This window comes from Phyllostomus discolor, chromosome 8 (assembly GCF_004126475.2).
Source record: "Phyllostomus discolor isolate MPI-MPIP mPhyDis1 chromosome 8, mPhyDis1.pri.v3, whole genome shotgun sequence".
NCBI lineage: Eukaryota > Metazoa > Chordata > Mammalia > Chiroptera > Phyllostomidae > Phyllostomus > Phyllostomus discolor.
The window spans coordinates 111069483-111086884 of record NC_040910.2 but is presented as its reverse complement, the minus strand read 5'-3'; the positions used below and the strand labels follow the sequence as shown (position 1 = coordinate 111086884).

The following is a 17402-nucleotide window of genomic DNA, read 5'->3' as shown; positions in this document are numbered from 1 at the left end:
CCCTCCGCCCTCTCTCACGCACACCTTGCCGCAGCGCCCGCCCCCCAGGAGCCTTTCGGAGTCAGGCTGGACCCAGGGGCCGCCCAGCGCCGTCAGAGCTGGGGCCTGGTGTCGAGAACCGGCTGGCCGGCCTGTGGCGCTAGGGGGCGGTCCAAGCTGAGGACAGGCTGGGACGGGACCCTTGGCCGGGGTCCCAGGGGGCGGCGCCCTGGCGCGAACGGTCTGGTCCCTCCCAGGCAGGAGCAGAACAGGCGGTGCCGCGGCGGCCGCGGAGCCATGGACGGTAGCGGGCCCTTCAACTGCCCCATCTGCCTGGAGGCGCTGCGTGAGCCGGTGACGCTGCCCTGCGGCCACAACTTCTGCCTCCCCTGCCTGGGCGCGCTCTGGCCGCACCGCGGCGCGGGTGGAGCGGGCGCACCGGGAGGCGCCGCCCGCTGCCCACTGTGCCAGGAGCCCTTCCCCGACGGCCTGCAGCTCCGCAAGAACCACACGCTGTCCGAACTGCTGCAGCTCCGCCAGGGCTCGGGCCCAAGGCCCGAGCCCGGCTCGGCCTCATCCCCGGCTCCATCCCCGGAGCCCGCGGCACCCAGCGCGCCGCCCAGCGCCCCAGAGCCGTCGGCTCCGTGTGCGCCTGAACCGTGGCCTGCGGGTGAAGATCCTGTGCCCTGCGACGCGTGCCCCGAGGGCGCCGCCCTGCCCGCCGCGCTCTCCTGCCTCTCCTGCCTCGCCTCCTTCTGCCCCGCACACCTGGGTCCTCATGAGCGCAGCCCCGCGCTACGCGGTCACCGCCTGGTGCCGCCGCTGCGCCGGCTGGAGGAGAGCCTGTGCCCACGCCACCTGCGGCCGCTCGAGCGCTACTGCCGCGCGGAGCGCGTGTGCCTGTGCGAGGCCTGCGCCGCCCAGGAGCATCGAGGCCACGAGCTCGTGCCGCTGGAGCAGGAGCGCGCGCTCCAGGAGGTGGGGCGCGGGGGCCGCCGGCGGGTCGCGGAGGGCGGGTTTTCTCGTGTAATTTGAGGATCTTTGCTGTCCCTTCCGACTGAGACAAAGTTATCCGCTCGCTGCGGGACATTTCGTTTGAGATGGGGTGGGGGGAAAGGAGGGCCCGGTGAGAACACGAAAAGCACTCGGAGGGCAGGCAGGGGGTGGGGGTGGTCCCGTAGCCCAGGCGGGGCCCGTGGGGGTCTGGGGCAGGAGGAATCAGGGTTAGGCCCGCGGATCCTGGGCGGCTGGTGCCCGCGGCGCGACAGATGAGGCGGCCGGGCTCAGACCGGTCCAGCTCAGATTTGCGCAGGGCTGAGGCCACGAGCTAGATGGGTGTGGCAGGTGGCCGGAGTGCAGCGCGGCACACAGACCGCTCTGTCCAGCCGTTCCGGGGCCGGCGGTGGGAGCGCCTGCGCGCAGTCAGTCCTGCTACCTCCGCCCCCAGTTTCCTTTGGCCTCCAGCCCAGTCTTGGCGCCTCAGCCTTGGGATTTTCCGTCTCTCCTGCCTGGAGCCGTGACTCATAAGACCCGAGGGATTTGCCTGGAATCCCCACTTTTCAGCCCTGGATTAGGGGTACACGGTCTTTGGGGACAGGGATCCCCAGGACAGTTTAGTGCCCTCCTGCCCTGGGGATCCCTGGCACTCCCCCACCCCCATTCTCTGCCTCTTCCTCACTGAAGGAAGCTCTCACGTGAATGTGACACAGGAGCACAAATGACCTTGCACTTGCCTACGGCACTTTTCCACTGGAGAGGAGAGGCAGGCAACCCACAGGCACCTCTGGCACATTGTGGGACGTCATGACCGGTCCCCACCGAGGCACACAGGGCACTCCCAGACCACCCGCCCCTCTCTGGCCCCAGGGTGAGGCCTGGGATCCCAGGGCAGAGCTGTGGCCTCTGCCAGGCCGTGTTCAAGAAGGACACCAGCCCCGGTGGGATAGTTCACTCAGACTGTCGTCCCAATATGCCCAGGTTGAGGGTTCGATCCCCAGTCAGGGCACATGGAAAGGTCAACCAGTGAATGTATAAATAGGTGAAACAGCAAATCAAAGTCTCTCTCTCTCTCTCTCCCTCTCTCCACCCCCTTCCTCTCTCTGTCTCTCCACTCAATTTTTAAAATTTTACATTAACTTGAAGAAGGCTGTCTGTCACCCACAGGCAGAGCAGCCCAAAGTGCTGAGCGCCGTGGAGGACCGCATGGACGAGCTGGGCGCCAGCATCGCACAGGCCCGGCGGACAGTGGCCCTCGTCAAGGTCAGGCCCGGCCCTAACCCTTCATGCCCCTGCGGCAGGCAGTGCCGCCTGGCCCCCTCCGAGGCAGCCTGTGCACAGGGCCGTGCCCGGTGCCGCTGAGCAGGAGTGTCTTCCCTGGCCGGGCACGCGCCCCAGCTGGTCCCTCTGTCCCCTCAAGAGGGAAGGACGGGGCCCAAACGGGGAAGGGCATTGCCCTCACCCCTGCTCCCACTATCCTCCCGTGCAGAGCGCGGCCCTGGCAGAGCGGGAGAGGGTGAACCAGCTGTTTGCGGAGGCTGCGGCCGCCCTGCAGGGCCTCCAGAACCAAGTGCTGGGCTTCATCGAGGAGGGCGAGGCCACCACGCTGGGCCACTCCCAGGGCGACCTGCGGCGGCAGGAGGAACAGCGCAGCAGGCTCAGCCAGGCCCGACACAACCTCGGTCGGGTCCACGAGGCGGACTCCGTCGGCTTCCTGCAGGTGCAGCACGGGGGCGTGGGGGCGCGGGCAGAGGGAGGAGAAGGCAGTGGGGCCCCCGCCTTCGGGGCCACACCAGCCCCCGGGGGTGGGGGGGCAGAGCTGTCTCACCCCAGCTGGGAGCAACCAGGGCCTGCCTGCAGGGCCTCCATGGGCGTCTGTCCGTCCGGCACAGGAGCTCCTGGCGCTGCGGCTGGCCCTGGAGGAGGGGTGCGGCCCCGGGCCGGGTCCCCCGAGGGAGCTCAGCTTCACTAAGTCATCCCAAGCTGTGAAGGCGGTGAGAGACACGCTGACGGCGGCCTGCGCCAGCCAGTGGGCGCAGCTGCGGGGGCTGAGCCGCGACGAGGATGGGCCGCCGAAGCTCAGCGAGGACGGTGGGTGCCCGCTCCAAGTGACTCACCCTTCCCCCGGGCCTGGCGCCCACTCGGGGGCAGAGGGCAGAAACCGTGTCTATTTCAGGGTGGGACCCAAACCCACCCGCAGCCAGAACCGCCGCTGTGCAACTACCAGTCGGCCTCCCCGGCCGCAGCCTGCAGGGCAGAGGGGGCTTTGCTTAGGCCACCAAGACCACCCTTTCGCTTCAGAGGGGCGGGGCTAGGGGCAGGTGAAGCAGGGGACAGACCCCGAGGACCAGGCGTGCACGTGAACACAGGGTGCCCTGTTGGGGCAGTGTGCCTGCCCAGGAGGCTTGGGGTGCTGGGGGGATTCGGGGTGAAGAGGGAGCTGGGGTCACGGCTTTGGGAGGGGCAGAGCAGCCCAGTCCTGGATTGCTGGGGAGACCGCTCCCTACTTTCTCCTCTCTGCAGCCGATGCTGAGTCCCAGGACCCAGACAGCACGGGGGCCCTGGAGAGCGAGGCACCCAGGGATCACTTCCTCAAGTGTGAGTACGCCCCGGGCTCTGCCCTCCGCTCCCTCCGGGCGCTCCGACGGCTGCGGGGCTGGGCCCTGGCTCACAAGGGCCTGGAGTCCCCTCCCTCGCTCATGGGGTGAGCTCGGTGTGCTCACGGGGTGCTCCCCAGCGGGGCTGAGTAGCGCTGGCTGCACACACGGGGAGAGGCTGGGTTTGGGGAGGTGGGCGCCTAGGGGAGGGGACGTGCCACCCGGGCCCCGCCCTGAGCCCTGCGCCTCTCTCCCGCCCACGGGCACAGTTGCCTACATCGTGGATCTGGACAGCGACACGGCAGACAAGTACCTGCAGCTGTTTGGAACCAAAGGCGTGAAGAGGGTGCTGTGTCCCATCAACTACCCCGAGTCGCCCGCCCGCTTCACTCACTGCGAGCAGGTGCTGGGCCTGGGCGCGCTGGACCGGGGCACCTACTACTGGGAGGTGGAGATCATCGAGGGCTGGGTCAGCATGGGGGTCATGGCTGAAGATTTCTGCCCGCAAGCGCCCTACGACCGGGGCCGCCTGGGCCGCAACGCCCACTCCTGCTGCCTGCAGTGGAACGGACGCAGCTTCTCCGTGTGGTTCGGCGGGCTGGAGGCGCCCCTGCCGCACCCCTTCTCGCCCACGGTGGGCATCTGCCTGGAGTACGCCGACTGGGCCCTGGCCTTCTACGCCGTGCGGGACGGCAAGGCGAGCCTTCTGCGGAGGCTGAAGGCCCCCCGGGCCCGCCGGAGCGGCCCCCCGGCCTCCCCCGTCGACCCCTTCCAGAGCCACGTGGACGCCTGCTTCGCGGGGCTCTTCAGGACCAGGCTGAAGCCCGCCTTCTTCCTGGAGAGCGTGGACGCTCACCTGCAGATCGGGCCCCTCAAGAAGTCCTGCATCTCCGTGCTGAAGAGGAGGTGATGCGGGGGCCCCGGGCCTCGGAGTCCCACACGTCCCCAGCGGTCCCACTTCCAGAGGCCTCCACCTTCCACACACACGCTTGGCCGGCCACCTCTTGGGGAGGAGGCTCCCCAGACCCTTTCAAGGGCCTCCCGGGAGAGAGAACCACAGCTCGGACAGATGCAGGCCACCCCAACCCCTCCTCTTCCGGGTTCCTAGGACGGTGCCTGGCACATAGTAGATGCTCAATAAACGTGTGTCGAATGAATGACTCCCTTTTCTACCCTTCTCTCCGCCCACCAAGAATTCCCGGTGTTTCTCATCTTTCAAGAGCTGGTCTCGGAAGGCAGGAGAAGGGGACAGAGCCGCTGGCGCCAGGGGTCCCGTCGAAAGGGAGAGCCCTGGCCCACGAAGGGGCAGCTGAAACCGGGTGCCTGCCTGCCCGTGGAGGCAGCCAACTCTTTGGTCCTGGGTTGGGGCAGTGGGGATCCAGCCACCCCAGTGTTTGCTTTGGGTGGCCTGGTTCCCACGAGCTATTTCCATCCTTAAGGGCACAACCCGCCCTGGACCGGACTCATGGTGGTGTGGGTGACCAGGATTCAATTCGGACCTCACCCCCCTCCCCGGAAGCAGGGCACGACTCCCGGGCATGGGCAAGAAAGTCTGAGACCCATGGTTTCTTTCGCACACATCTTGTCGGCCCGTGAAGGATGCGCCCGAGCTGAGCCGGGTGTGGCTGGAGCTCAGAACCTCTGCAATGCGGGGACCGGGGTCCTCCTCTGGGGTCTGCCTCGCATCTCTGCACCCAGCTGTGCGCCGGGCACCCCACCAGAGCCTCTGCTTCTCTCCCAGGAAGGCCCAGTGCCCCCCGCTGCCCCAAACCCCCAACATGGCTTGGGATGCCCCAATTCTGCTTCCGGGTGGACCTGCTCCCTGAGGCTGCGGGGGGATGTGTCTCCAGGCCAGCTCCATCCTCCTTTGGTTTTTCATGGCCCAGGGACACCCCAGAGAAGGCCCGGGGGGGGGGGGGGTGCCCAGGCAGACAGAGGCCTTTCAGTGCCCAGCGAAGGTCAGAGGGGACAATGGGTGAGTTATGCGGCCAGACGGGCAAGGCCCTACAAGTCCTGCCCAGCTGCCTCGGCTGCTAAAAATAGCACCTCCTACAGAGCCTTGCTTCAGCCCCTGCGGCCAGGATGTTGTTTTTCCGGGAGGGGCCTCCTTGCTCCCGGTGTTTTTTGTGTTCCAGTGTGGTTGCCCAGGCAGCAGAGGGCCCCCAGCTCAGCGAGCTGGAGCCCGTGGGGGAGGCTGGTCTCTGACTGTCAAGACGTGTTGGGGGGGGGGCTTCCTAGAGTCCCCTCACCTGCTGGGAGCCTGCCACCTTTCACAGATCCCCCCCACCCTACAGTGTCTCATTGCCTCCTCTCCCCCACTTTTTGTCGCCCCCCCCCCCACACCACACACAGTTCCCTTTCAGAGCTCCCTCGGGCTGCGGACCCTGCAGGCCCTGGTGCGCCACAGAACGGGAGCTACAGGGGCCAGGACGGGTGCCTCCTGGGCGGGACTCAGGTTGGACTCACCGAGTCTGCCGCCACAGCATCCCTGCCGCTTACAGAGTGACTTCCAGTGCCCGCCACTCAACGGGGCCTCGTGCGTCTCGGCCCCAAATCCCAGCACTGCGGCCTCACAGCTCCGGGCGGGCGCTGGCACCCCAGGGGCTGCACAGCTGCACGCGGCTGGCTGGGTGGACTGGCCCCAGGCGTCAGCATCCTCGGCAGCCCTGCCCCTCCTCTGCGATGGACTTGAACCCTGCAGCTGGGGGGTTGGTGTGTACGTTTCTGTGCTTGTGCTTGTGTGTGCATGTGTGTGCATACATCTGCGTGTGTGCGGACTGTGTGTGTATGAATCCAGTCTGGTACCCTGAGAAGACCCGCAGTGCTAAGGCGGTGCCTGCGGCAGGGCAGCCTGGCCGGGGGGGAGGGGCAATGGCTGGCAGCTCACGGCCCTGCAGACACTTGAGTTAGGGCAGCTGCTGCTCAAGACTGCTTGGAGAAAAGAGAAACTGTTGCAAAGAAAACATGTTAGAAACTCCCCATCTAGTCCAAACCTACCACTGCCATTTCCAGAGGAAGAAACTGAGGCAGCCCTGGCTGGCGTAGCTCAGTGGATTGAGCACGGGCTGGAAACCAAAGTGTCGCAGGTTCGATTCCCAGTCAGGGTACATGCCTGGGTTGCAGGCCACGGCCCCTAGCAACCGCATATTGATGTGTGTGTGTGTGTGTGTCTCTATCTCCCTCCCTTCCCTCTCTAAAAATAAATAAATAAAATCTTTAAAAAAATAGAAAGAAAGAAACTGAGGCAGAGAGATGGCAGGAGCTGCCCGAGGCTGCCGGAGGCCAGGCACGTGCTCCTGCTTAGGTGTGTTCTGTGCTTAGAAACGTTTAAACACACACAACATGCACACACATGCACACACGCACACCCCCTGACCCAGCACAGCTGTCGCCCGTGTAACAGCTGCCCTCAGCCTGGCCCGGTTTCCACAGCCCCCAGGGCCCTTGGCGGCGCGGCCCCAGGTCTGCAGTCCCCGAAGCTGCCGGCAGCACCGCCGGTCCCAGACAACGGTGGCGGGTGTGAAGGGTCCTCTGAGGCTGTGTGGCTATTGGCTGAATCTGGCTCCTGGGAGCCGGGCAGGACGCCAGCCTCCACTTGAGCTTTGTTTCTGTGGGAAAGTGAGCTCGGGAATTCCAAACAGCAGACCAGGCAATGGACTGGAGCGTCCCTCCCTTGGACTGCGGGGTCCTGCCCCCCTCACTGCCCCCAGCCCCTTCCTACACTCCGGGAGGACAGAGGCAGAGGCCCTCCCTGCCCCCCTTCTCCTCCCCTCCCCCGCCTCCTCCCAAGGAACACCCACTGAAGTGCCTGCCTTCACCTCCCCTCCTCCCAGGCGCGGGGTGAGGCTGGACCCAGGCTGTCGCCGAGCAGGAGGGCTGGCCAGGGAGGCAGGGCTGAGTGGGAGGGGCTGGGGTCTGCAGAGGCTCGGCTGGGCCGGCTGCGGCCGGGTATTTCCCGAGGGAGGAAAACAGCCCGTTTAGTGTCAGGGTGTACTCGAGTTAGCTCCACACCCAACACACACATTCCCCTTCTATGCCAGCGCTCACCGTCTGGAACCAGGGCACGCCCTTTCTGCTCGGTCACATCTGCTGGAAGATGCACCAGAATGGCCGGAGGCCCTGGGTGGTCCCCGATGGCTTCGCCCAGCCTGGAAGCCTCGGCCTGTTTTCCCAGAGCCCTCAGACTCCGGGACCCAAAGAGCTCACGCCCACGCTTCTGATGACATTCACATTCTGACTCTTGCTCCATAACGTCTCCAATTTTGCTTTAATATATATACATTTTTTTTTTTAAAAAAAAGCTTTCCCTGGCTGGCGTAGCTCAGTGGATTGAGCGCGGGCTGCAAACCAAAGCGTCACAGGTTCGATTCCCAGTCAGGGTACATGCCTGGATTGTAGGCCACGGCCCCCAGCAACCGCACATTGATGTTTCTCTCTCTATCTCTTTCTCCCTCCCTTCCCTCTCTAAAAATAAATAAATTAAATCTTAAAAAAAAAAAAGCTTTCCTGCCCCAGAATTGAAGAATGGTTTTGTGCGTGAGCTCTAAAATCAAAACGTGTTGCCTACATATTGCACTTCCGCCAGCTCCTAGCTGTGCACCTGTGGGCAAGGTACTCAGCCTCAGTTTGCCCACTTGGGAAGTGGGGACGGGTAGACCCGCACTGCGCTGTTCTGACAAGCAAATGAGATCATGAAAGCCAAGTGTTGGGCACGGGTCCCGGCACTGCGTAAGCTCCCCGTGTTACTGTTGTTATTATTCCTCTGAACTACTGAGTAGAATCGATGCTCTTGGAAGACCTGTCCATCCTCGGGGTGGGGTGGGGTGGGGGCCCGGATCTGTTCTCCGAGGGCTCAGAGGAGCCCAGCCTCTGTTCAGGCTGCCCGCTAAGCTGGGGGACTTTGACCCGGGCACTGAACGACAGTGATCCAGTGCGGGACAGGCGCCCAGGGAACCACTCAAATGGCTGTGGGGTCGTTGTAGCTGTAACAAGTGTTTCATAAAAGCAAACACCAGCCGCCCCACCTCTGGGGACACGCCCCAAGGAAGCAGGGACTCACAGAGACACGTGCACACCCATGTTCGATTCACAGTCACCAAAGGGGGGAAGCAACCCAAGTGTCCACTGAAAGACGAATGGACACATCAAAGTGGTCTGTCCATACGATGAAACGTGGTTCAGCTTTAAAGAGGAATGACATTCTGACACATGCGGCCGCACGGGTGAACCTTGAAGGTGCATGCTACGTGAAATGAGCCAGGCGCAAAAGGACAAACCTTGTACAATTCCTCAGACGGGAGTTTCTTAGAAAAGGCAAACCCCAGAGAAACAGAAAGTGGAAGGGAGGTGGCCAGGGCCGGGGGAGGGGGAGTGAGTGTTTCATGGAGACAGAGTTGCAGTTTGGGGAAATACAGTTCTGGAGACGAGGCTGTGCTGGTCACACCAGAGCGTGAACGTGCCTAATGCCTCCCAAACTGCACCCCGAGGGGCTCCGAGGGGCCTCCCCCAAATTCGCCAGTTTGGTATGGCGACTGCTTTGTGCTAAAGAGACTTGATGGGCCCCTTCGCATATTTTAGTTTCTTTACCACAGTCACTACTCTTTCTTCCACCTAATGTGTCAGCACTGAGGCCACACTGCTTTTGGGGTCTTTATTTTCCTGTGAAGGCTCCCATGGACCTGGTAAAAAAAATAAAATCAGCCCTGGCTGGCATAGCTCAGTGGATTGAGCTCGGGCTGCAAACCAAAGGGTCGCAGGTTCGATTCCCAGTCAGGGCACATGCCTGGGTTGCAGGCCATGACCCCCCAGCAACTGCACATTGATATTTCTCTCTCTCTGTGTCCCTCCCTTCCCTCTCTAAAAATAAATAAATAAAATCTTAAAAAATAAAATAAAATTTGTGTTTTTCTTCTGTTGATCTGTTTTATGTCAACTTAATTCTCAGTCCCAGCTGGAGAGGCTAAAAAAAAAAATAGAGGAAAAGTTCTGCGGCCTCTACACTACAAAATCAAACTCAAATTCCCAGATACCAGAGGAAAACACAAAGGCAATGGCCCTGAGAGGGGGCCCTGGGAGGGCTGGGGGAGGGGCGTTTCCAGGAAGGTCCTCCCTGAGGGGACATGGAGGCCTAAAGGCCAAGGAGGCGCTAGCAAGCCAAAAAGGGTGGGCATGGGCTGGAACTGGGCCTGATTACTCCGGGCGGCCAGCCTGGAGGAGGAAGAGCAGGAGGCATGAGGTGGGCAGGCCGGTTCTGGAGGGACAGAGCCCGGTTGGGATTCTGGACGGCTCCGAGGAGCAACGGGGGAAGCCACCGCAGGGTTTCACACGGGGAAACAATGCAATCGGATTGGAAAGTGTAAAATTCAGGTGAGCAGTGGCTTTAAGGAAAGAAATAAGAGGATGAGAGGGACTGAGGCTGCCCCACCTGGCATCTTTCCAGGGAGATGGGCACCCCCAGCTCTGGGGAGGAGGACCCTGAAATAGCAGGGAGGGGCCCAGGTCCCCAGGAGCCTCTCCTGGCTCGCCCTTCCCTGACCGCCGTCCAGGCGTGGCTCCTCGGGACTGGACACCCCCTCCAGCTTTCTGGGGTTCGGGAGGCACAGCCGTGGAGACGGACAGCCGGTTTGTGTAAACACTCCTGCAGCAGGAACCGCTCAGAGCGGGGCCTTGCAGCTACAAACCGGACTTGACAGCAGGGAGGGCTGGACCGCGAACCGGGGGGTGGGGCTCATCTCCATAGCAACCACAAACAGCCCCAGACTTGCCCTGGCTCCGCCTCCTGATGGAGAAGCGAGGAACTCGTCTTGCTGAAACACCCACCGCCAAGACCCCCACCCCACTGGCAGCTGCCGCTCTCGCAGCTCACGGACCAGCAGCAGATGAACGGCAAGAAGGTTATTAAGGGTTACCAAAAGTTGTCTCTGTCTCATTGGCTCATCTGAAAGATGACCGCTGGCTGAGTGGGGGAAAAAAAAAAGTGGTGTGTCAGGCACGAATTTGTTCCACAACCCTCAGGCATAAGAGATGTTTGTTTTGGCCTTTTTCCTAAATCAAAATGTATTATGAGTTGCCCTTTGCCAAGAGGGTAAGAAATTCAACCTCAGGCACCTTGGACGGTGGTGGCGGCGGTGACACGGTCTTTCCCCTCCGTAGGGCCATCGTCTTGGGTTTGCGCGGCTCCGTAAGGCAGGAGGGCTTCCCCACGGGACGGAAACGTCCCGTCCACCGGGGCAGCCACGGAGACACCCATGGTCCAAGCCCGGCTGCTCCTCGTTGCTGAGCCTCTCTCTCCCCGGAGCCGAGCAAGGCTCCGGGGCTGCACCGAACTTGGCCTTCTGCTCCAAACGTCCTCTAGTAGCCGGCTAGGCCTGTCGGAACGAAGCGCTACAAACTCGGTGGCCTAACAGCAGGTATTTACTGTCTCAGGCTGGAGGCCAGAAGTCCAAGATGAAGGTGTTGGCGGGACGGGTTCTTCCCGCGGCCGGGAGGAAGTGTCTGTTCCAGGCCACACACAACCGGCCCGCCGCCCCCCCCCCCCGCCCCCCGCCAGCTCCTGGGGGTTTGCTGGCAATATTTGGCAATCCTGGCTCGTAGATCTCTGCTTTCATCTTTACATGGCATTCCTCCTGTGCAGCTCTGTCCAAATTTCCCTTTTTTGTAAGGACACCCAGTCCAATGGGATCAGGGCCTGCTCTGGTGACTTCATCTTATCAGGTGAGTAATAATAGCCCGACTTCCAAATAAGGCCGCATTCGGAGGTACTAGGGGTTAGGATTTCAACATGTGGATCTGGGGAGGGGGACACAAGTCAACCCCTAACACCCACCCTCTAAATTCAGCTCCCTGGTGCAGGGGCTGGGACCGTGCGGGGCCGCTTTTCGGCGTTGCGGGCGGCTCCCTGCCAGGCTCTGCCGACAGGGGGCGCCAGAGGGCTGCCGGGCCGGAGGAGAACGCGCCTCCCGACTCCCGCCTCCCGCCTCCCCGCTGCGGGTGTTCCCACCGTAATCGCAGGAAGGCTCCTGCTTCCGCAGCCACTGTTTCTTAGCTGCAGCTAAAAGCAGTTTGTAATTTTAGCAGCCTTTGCACAACCAGCCGCCTGGAGCCCCTTCAGAGACACCAGCACCAGAGGGCACGGCCCCTCCTCCGAGGGCTGGGTTGTAGTTCCCAAGGGCTCTTCCTCCAAGCTTCTGTGTTCCAACACTTCCTCCAACTTTGCCCTTCGGTCCCCCAGCCCTAGGGCTGGTGGCTGCTGTGTACACCTCTGGACACCTTAGAATTTATTGTTTCACTTTGTCCACTACCTATCCATCTAACTTGAAAGTGATATGCACTGCTTTATACCTGTGTTCATTCTTTATTAGTAAATTCTCTCTGTGCAGAGAGCCGGGGTCATTTCTGCCTCCTGAATGGACCCTTTCACACAGTCCAGCACCACGGTTCTCCGTGTCCAGGCCCCAGTGCCGACGCCCCACCTCTGGGGATTGCAGGTGGGGGGCAGGGAGTGCGAGGGGCTGGCACGGGAGAATCCTCCAAACTCTGCTCCCGGACTGCGTGCCCCTCCCCTCTCTAGGCCCAGCCACTTTGCTCCACAAGCCTTGGTCTCCCAGAGCCCTTGCTACGCACAACAGGCCTTGCCCCTTAACAAAAGCCTGGGCCTTGGTATCTTCAAAGCATCTGGAAAGTGCTGTGTTCAGCCAGCGCTGAGAACAACTGTTAGAGGAGCCACAGGCCTCCGTGGGGACGAAACGTCTTGCCACCCCTCTTGGCCCAGAGGTGGAAAACTGCCTCCAGCCTTTCGAGTCTCCTACCACAGGAAGAGCAAAGCCAAGGTCCTGCCTCCCCGAGAGGCTGAGAACGACCTAAATCACAGACACACCCTCTAGTACACGGCTCGGGGCACCGGAAACGTGGAGCTGGGTGGGTGCGGGTCCCAGCCCAACGAGAGCTGTTCTCCTCCTTCCCTTCTCCCTTCTTCCCACCCCAGCCCGGCCCCAGGCCTTTGTTCTGGAGGGGGAAGTGGGGGCTTTCAAACCGAGGGTTGCCAAACCAATTCAGTGCAAAACAATGAGCAATTTTTAAAGTAACAAAAATGTAGAATTGAGATTGTTAGAGCACAATACGAAATAAAACTTGTCCCAAACCTGGTCTGGGCAAGTCTTTTTTTTTTTTTTTTTTTTAATCTGATGCAATTCAGTCTCCTTCTGGGGGGAAAGAAAAGCATTCATGATTCAATGCTTCAGCAATTTTTCTAGATAAAATTATCTAAATTTAAATTTTAGATAATCTTATTTACATTTAGATAAACCTTAATGGCATGAAGAGTTTTTCTGGGAAATGAGTCACCCGCCCAACAACCTACCCAGCCGCTGCAGTCACCGCTGGCCTAACAGGGCCTCTCTGGGAGATTTTTCCTGTCAAACGGCCCTTCTAAGGGGAACCACTGAGCTGGCCCACCAGGGGCCTTTTCCTGTGCATGCAAGATTACAGCGAGACTTTTCCGTGAACTCATGCCTAATGGGACAGCGATGCATTCTTCTGCAGCATACAGAGAGAGTAGGTGTGTTCCAGGGGGGTTGTTTTAGTAAAGCCTCATCAGCCATCAGCAGGTGCAGCCTCCAGGGTCATCCCAAGGCGCCCTGCCGCGCACCAGGGGGAGGGGGAAGCAGTTCTTGTCAGGCTTGGGTCCTGGAGGATTCTGAGGAGGGTCTACGGGAAGCCAGGACCTGCAGTCGGTTGTGGAGGGGCTGCCGTCTCTGAGCAGGGACTACAGGCAACTGGGATGAACTAGGGATTGGGTGCTGTCACGAGGCGAGGGGCTTAGCATTGGGCATTGCACCGATAGTTCAGAGCTGCAAAGCCTGTCTGGGGGTATCTCCGGTGAGGAGGCAGCAGTTGCCGAGAGGGGGTCGTCGTAACCTGTGACAACTGCTGCACGACCTTGGGAGAAAGCGGGTCCCTGTAGCTCTGCAGCGGGCTTCACCCGCATCTCGCCTCCTACCCTGACTGACTGCGGGCAGTCTTCATGCTTCAGTCCAAGGTGATTTTTAAAGAATTGTTATTTATTCCTGGCTGGCGTAGCTCAGTGGATTGAGCGCAGGCTGCGAACCAAAGTGTCGCAGGTTCGATTCCCAGTCAGGGCACATGCCTGGGTTGCAGGCCACGGCCCCCAGCAACCGCACATTGATGTTTCTCTCTCTCTCTCTTTCTCCCTCCCTTCCCTAAAAATAAATAAATAAAATCTTTAAAAAAAGAATTGTTATTTATTGATTGATCTGAGAGAGAGAGATTTGTTGTTGTTCCACTTATTGATGCATTCAAAGGTTGATTCTTGCGTGTGCCCTGAACTGGGATCGAACCCACCACCTTGGTGCATGGGCATGATGCTCTAACCAACTGAGCTACCTGGCTAGGGCCCCAGCCTAAGCTGACTTTTACTCTTTCAGTCCCAAACAGGATTTTACTCTTTCAGTTGCACTTATAAATATACATTCATGCCTATTTGGATTTCCCAGTCAGGGCACAGGCCTGGGTTGTGGGCCGGGTCACCAGTAGGGGGCGTGTGAGAGGCAACCACACAGTGACGTTTCTCTCCCTCTTTCTCCCTCCCTTCCTCTAGGAGGAGGAGGAGGGGCGAAGGGAGGAGAGGAGGGGGAGGGGGGAAGAAGAAGATGGAGAAAATGATTATTTGTTCGGCACAAATAATATTTGTTCTGCTCACTGGGGGAAATAGATGAAGCTTCTTGCGGGTCAGGAGGGTCCAGGGCGCTCTCACCTTGGACACTACCTGGCTGTCCTGGGGTGAGGGGAGCAGTGCGTCTCCGGCATGGCCACACCCTTACTTAGCACACTGCTCAGGATGCTTGGCTCTGGAGAACAGGAGCGAGTGCGGTTCAATAAAAAGGACCGTTTCCGGAAACAGGCAGAACCTAGAAGGCAGGAGAGGACTGAGTTCTGAGCCTGGGCCCAGACGGGGACTTGAGCCGCAGACTCGGTTCGGCCACCGACTGCCCTTGAGCCGTTCGGTGTGGATGCTGGGAGCAGCCCTAACCACGTTTTCACGAGATTTGCCGAAGTTGGCCATGTAAGCCGTGATCAGTAGGCCTGCTATCGCTCTCCTCTCTGACTTCCTCTTTATCACTTCTCCCTTCCTGCCAGGGGACCTCAATGCGGCCACGGCACTGTGTACTTATGATTGTGTGTGTTAGTCTGTGGGCCCGGAGAAAGAAGATACCTACTAAAAAGGGCTCCTGGTGGCTAACCGAGATTAAATGAAAAAACAAACAAAAAACAGAACCTAGCAGCTATGTCTATACACAGGGGACCTCTTGTGCGAACCATGCTTCAGAAAGAAGCCTACACTGTGTTCCTGCCACCTGAGCCAGCCCTTATAAACGAGGTCATGGAATTCTTTCCCAACCAATAGGACTGAGGCTTTCTCCATCCAATTGGAACTGGCACAGCTCTATCTACATCAGAGCAGCTCCATTCTGACCAATCAGGACAATGCCTTTTGGACCAATCAAACTGTGAGGATTTGGAGTCCGCATTTGCATGAGATGGGCCAACCAGGGAGCAGGGGCAAGGACTTTGCCTTGGAAAGTCAGGTCCCCTGGCTGGAACTGGAACACTGAATGTCTGTGTGGGAGCAGCCCAGCGTAGCCCAGAGCAGACCTATGCAGAGCTGTCCGCTGTCTGGCTAAAGAGGAGCCTGGAGGGGGGAGGGTTGGGTGGGTGGGCTGGAATGGGAGTAGGGGGGAGAAAACTGTACTTGAACAATGATTAAAATAAAAAAATAAAAAATAAAGAGGAGCCTGGCCCCAGGGTCACCTCACAGCCATTCTTGTTTTCACAGCTGTGCTGTTCACTACTGAGAGGTTTTGCACTGAATAACATTTTCTTCCCCACATTGGGGGTTCCTGTTGGTGTTGAATTGGTGCCACCAGCCAATGGTTCACAAGGTCTTCAGCAGAGCCTCCAAAATTGTAAAAGCTTCAGGCTCCACAAAATCTGCTTTTACCTCTGCCACCAGCCAAGGTCAGCAAGGGGATCGGTGGGACTGGAGTGTTGTCACACCTTCCTTTTCATGGTCCTTACAGCTGCTGTTCTTATGTACCCATGACTAGATGGGTTTTCTTTCTTTCTGAAATTATTATTTAGAATGTGCAGAATAGAGCATTTGAGATCTCGCTCCCTAGCCTGTTGTCAGTTTGGCTCAAATTCTTATTTAAAAAAAAAAAGCCCTGGCTGGTGTAGCTCAGTGGATTGAGTACGGGCTGCGAACCAAAGCATCACAGGTTCGATTCCCAGTCAGGGCACATGCCTGGGTTGCAGGCCATGGCCCCCAACAACCCCACATTGATGTTTCTCTCTCTCTCTCTCTCTCTTTCTCCCTCTCTTCCCTCTCTAAAAATAAATAAATAAATAAATAAAATAAAGTGGCAGAAAGTTGCCCTGGAAAATATGTTAAAATTTTTTTTAAATGTGCACAATAAACAGTATACAAGAGTATACACTTCATACCAAGCCACAGCCAACCCCAATTTCAAGACCCTTGCCTCAGTGGGATAATGCCAAAGCGGGTCTTTCCAGGAAGTTTAGATCTAGATCCTATTTTTTATAAAGATTTTATTTATTTGGTTTTAGAGAGAGGAGAGGGGGAGAGAGAGAGAGGGTAAGAAACATTTGTGTGAGAGAGAAACATCTATCCATTGTTTCCTGTATGTGCCCCGACCCGTGGACAAACCCGTAACTCAGCCGTGCGCCCCAATGGGGAATCAGACTGGAGACCCCTTGCCTAGCAGAATGACACCCAACCAACTGAGCCACACAAGGCTGGCTAGATCCTATTTTTTTATGCATCATTCTGTGTGTAAGAAGCCTTGGCAATCTTTCCATTTCAGCGCATGGAAATTCACTTTATTGTGTTCAACGGCTGCATAGGTTTCACGTGTGAAAAGTCATCTGACCATCTGGGGCAGAGTTTATCAAGTTGGCTAACGCTACTTCACTGCAATTGTCCTGCCAGGTGCGACCTGGGTTTGCACGAGACTCACACGAGGTTGTTATCTGTTTAATAATCTTTCTAGTTTGTGATCCTTCATCTAGGATATATCGCTCACCGGATTAAGGCAAGTAGGTGCACGCGGAGGTTGGCCACCAGCTGTCAGTAAATCAGCGGCTTATCTCAAATCAAATTCTGAGTCCTAAGATTAATGATGCACCAGCACCACCATGTGGCGAGTGAGATGCTCACATCCCCCCTTAAACATCCCCCTGGGAGGTGGGGGGAGTTTACCTAACTACAGATGCCCAGGTGGGGGTCACCCAGTGCGGGGTTACAAGCTAAAATAAGTCAGCCCTGTTCTGTAAGCTGCCGGTCCCACACTGTGCCTAATTTTGTTCAGTCTTGTTTAAATCTTCCAGCCCGGCCACTGGGGAGCTAATTGGACTGCGAAGCCAGAACATTGTAGAGGAGCAGCGCCACCTGGAGGCCAGCTATGGTGGAGCCGGCACTGAGGTTGGAGCGCACCAGGGGACAGTAAATTGGTGGGGGAACTTGGGAGATTCTCGTGACCTGTGAGGGTCTGGGTTTGACGTCATAAAGGGGATGACAGTTTTTCCTGACTCTTCTCTGCCTGCCAGCTAGCCCATCACCTCCTGGAACAGACTGGGCCTCACACTCCTGAGGGGGTGTCCAACCTTTTGGCATCTCTGTGCCACACTGGAAGAAGAGTTCTCTTGGGCCACACATTAAATTCATTCCTACACATAATCACACACCAAAAAAATCTCATAATTTTTAAAATATTTTATTTATTTCGTTTTTTAGAG

The 17402-nt window shown here is 58.6% G+C and overlaps 1 protein-coding gene across 1 annotated transcript; it reads left to right on the top strand.

Annotated features, from left to right (window-relative positions):
* Positions 1-212: 212 nt before the first annotated feature.
* On the top strand, positions 213-4613 carry TRIM47 (tripartite motif containing 47). Its single transcript, XM_028520846.2, has 6 exons — positions 213-957; positions 2143-2238; positions 2465-2695; positions 2868-3066; positions 3499-3573; positions 3842-4613. Exons 1-6 carry the CDS (start codon positions 277-279, stop codon positions 4480-4482), a joined length of 1923 nt encoding a protein of 640 aa, XP_028376647.1. The 5' UTR covers positions 213-276; the 3' UTR covers positions 4483-4613.
* The last annotated feature ends 12789 nt before the right edge of the window (positions 4614-17402 follow it).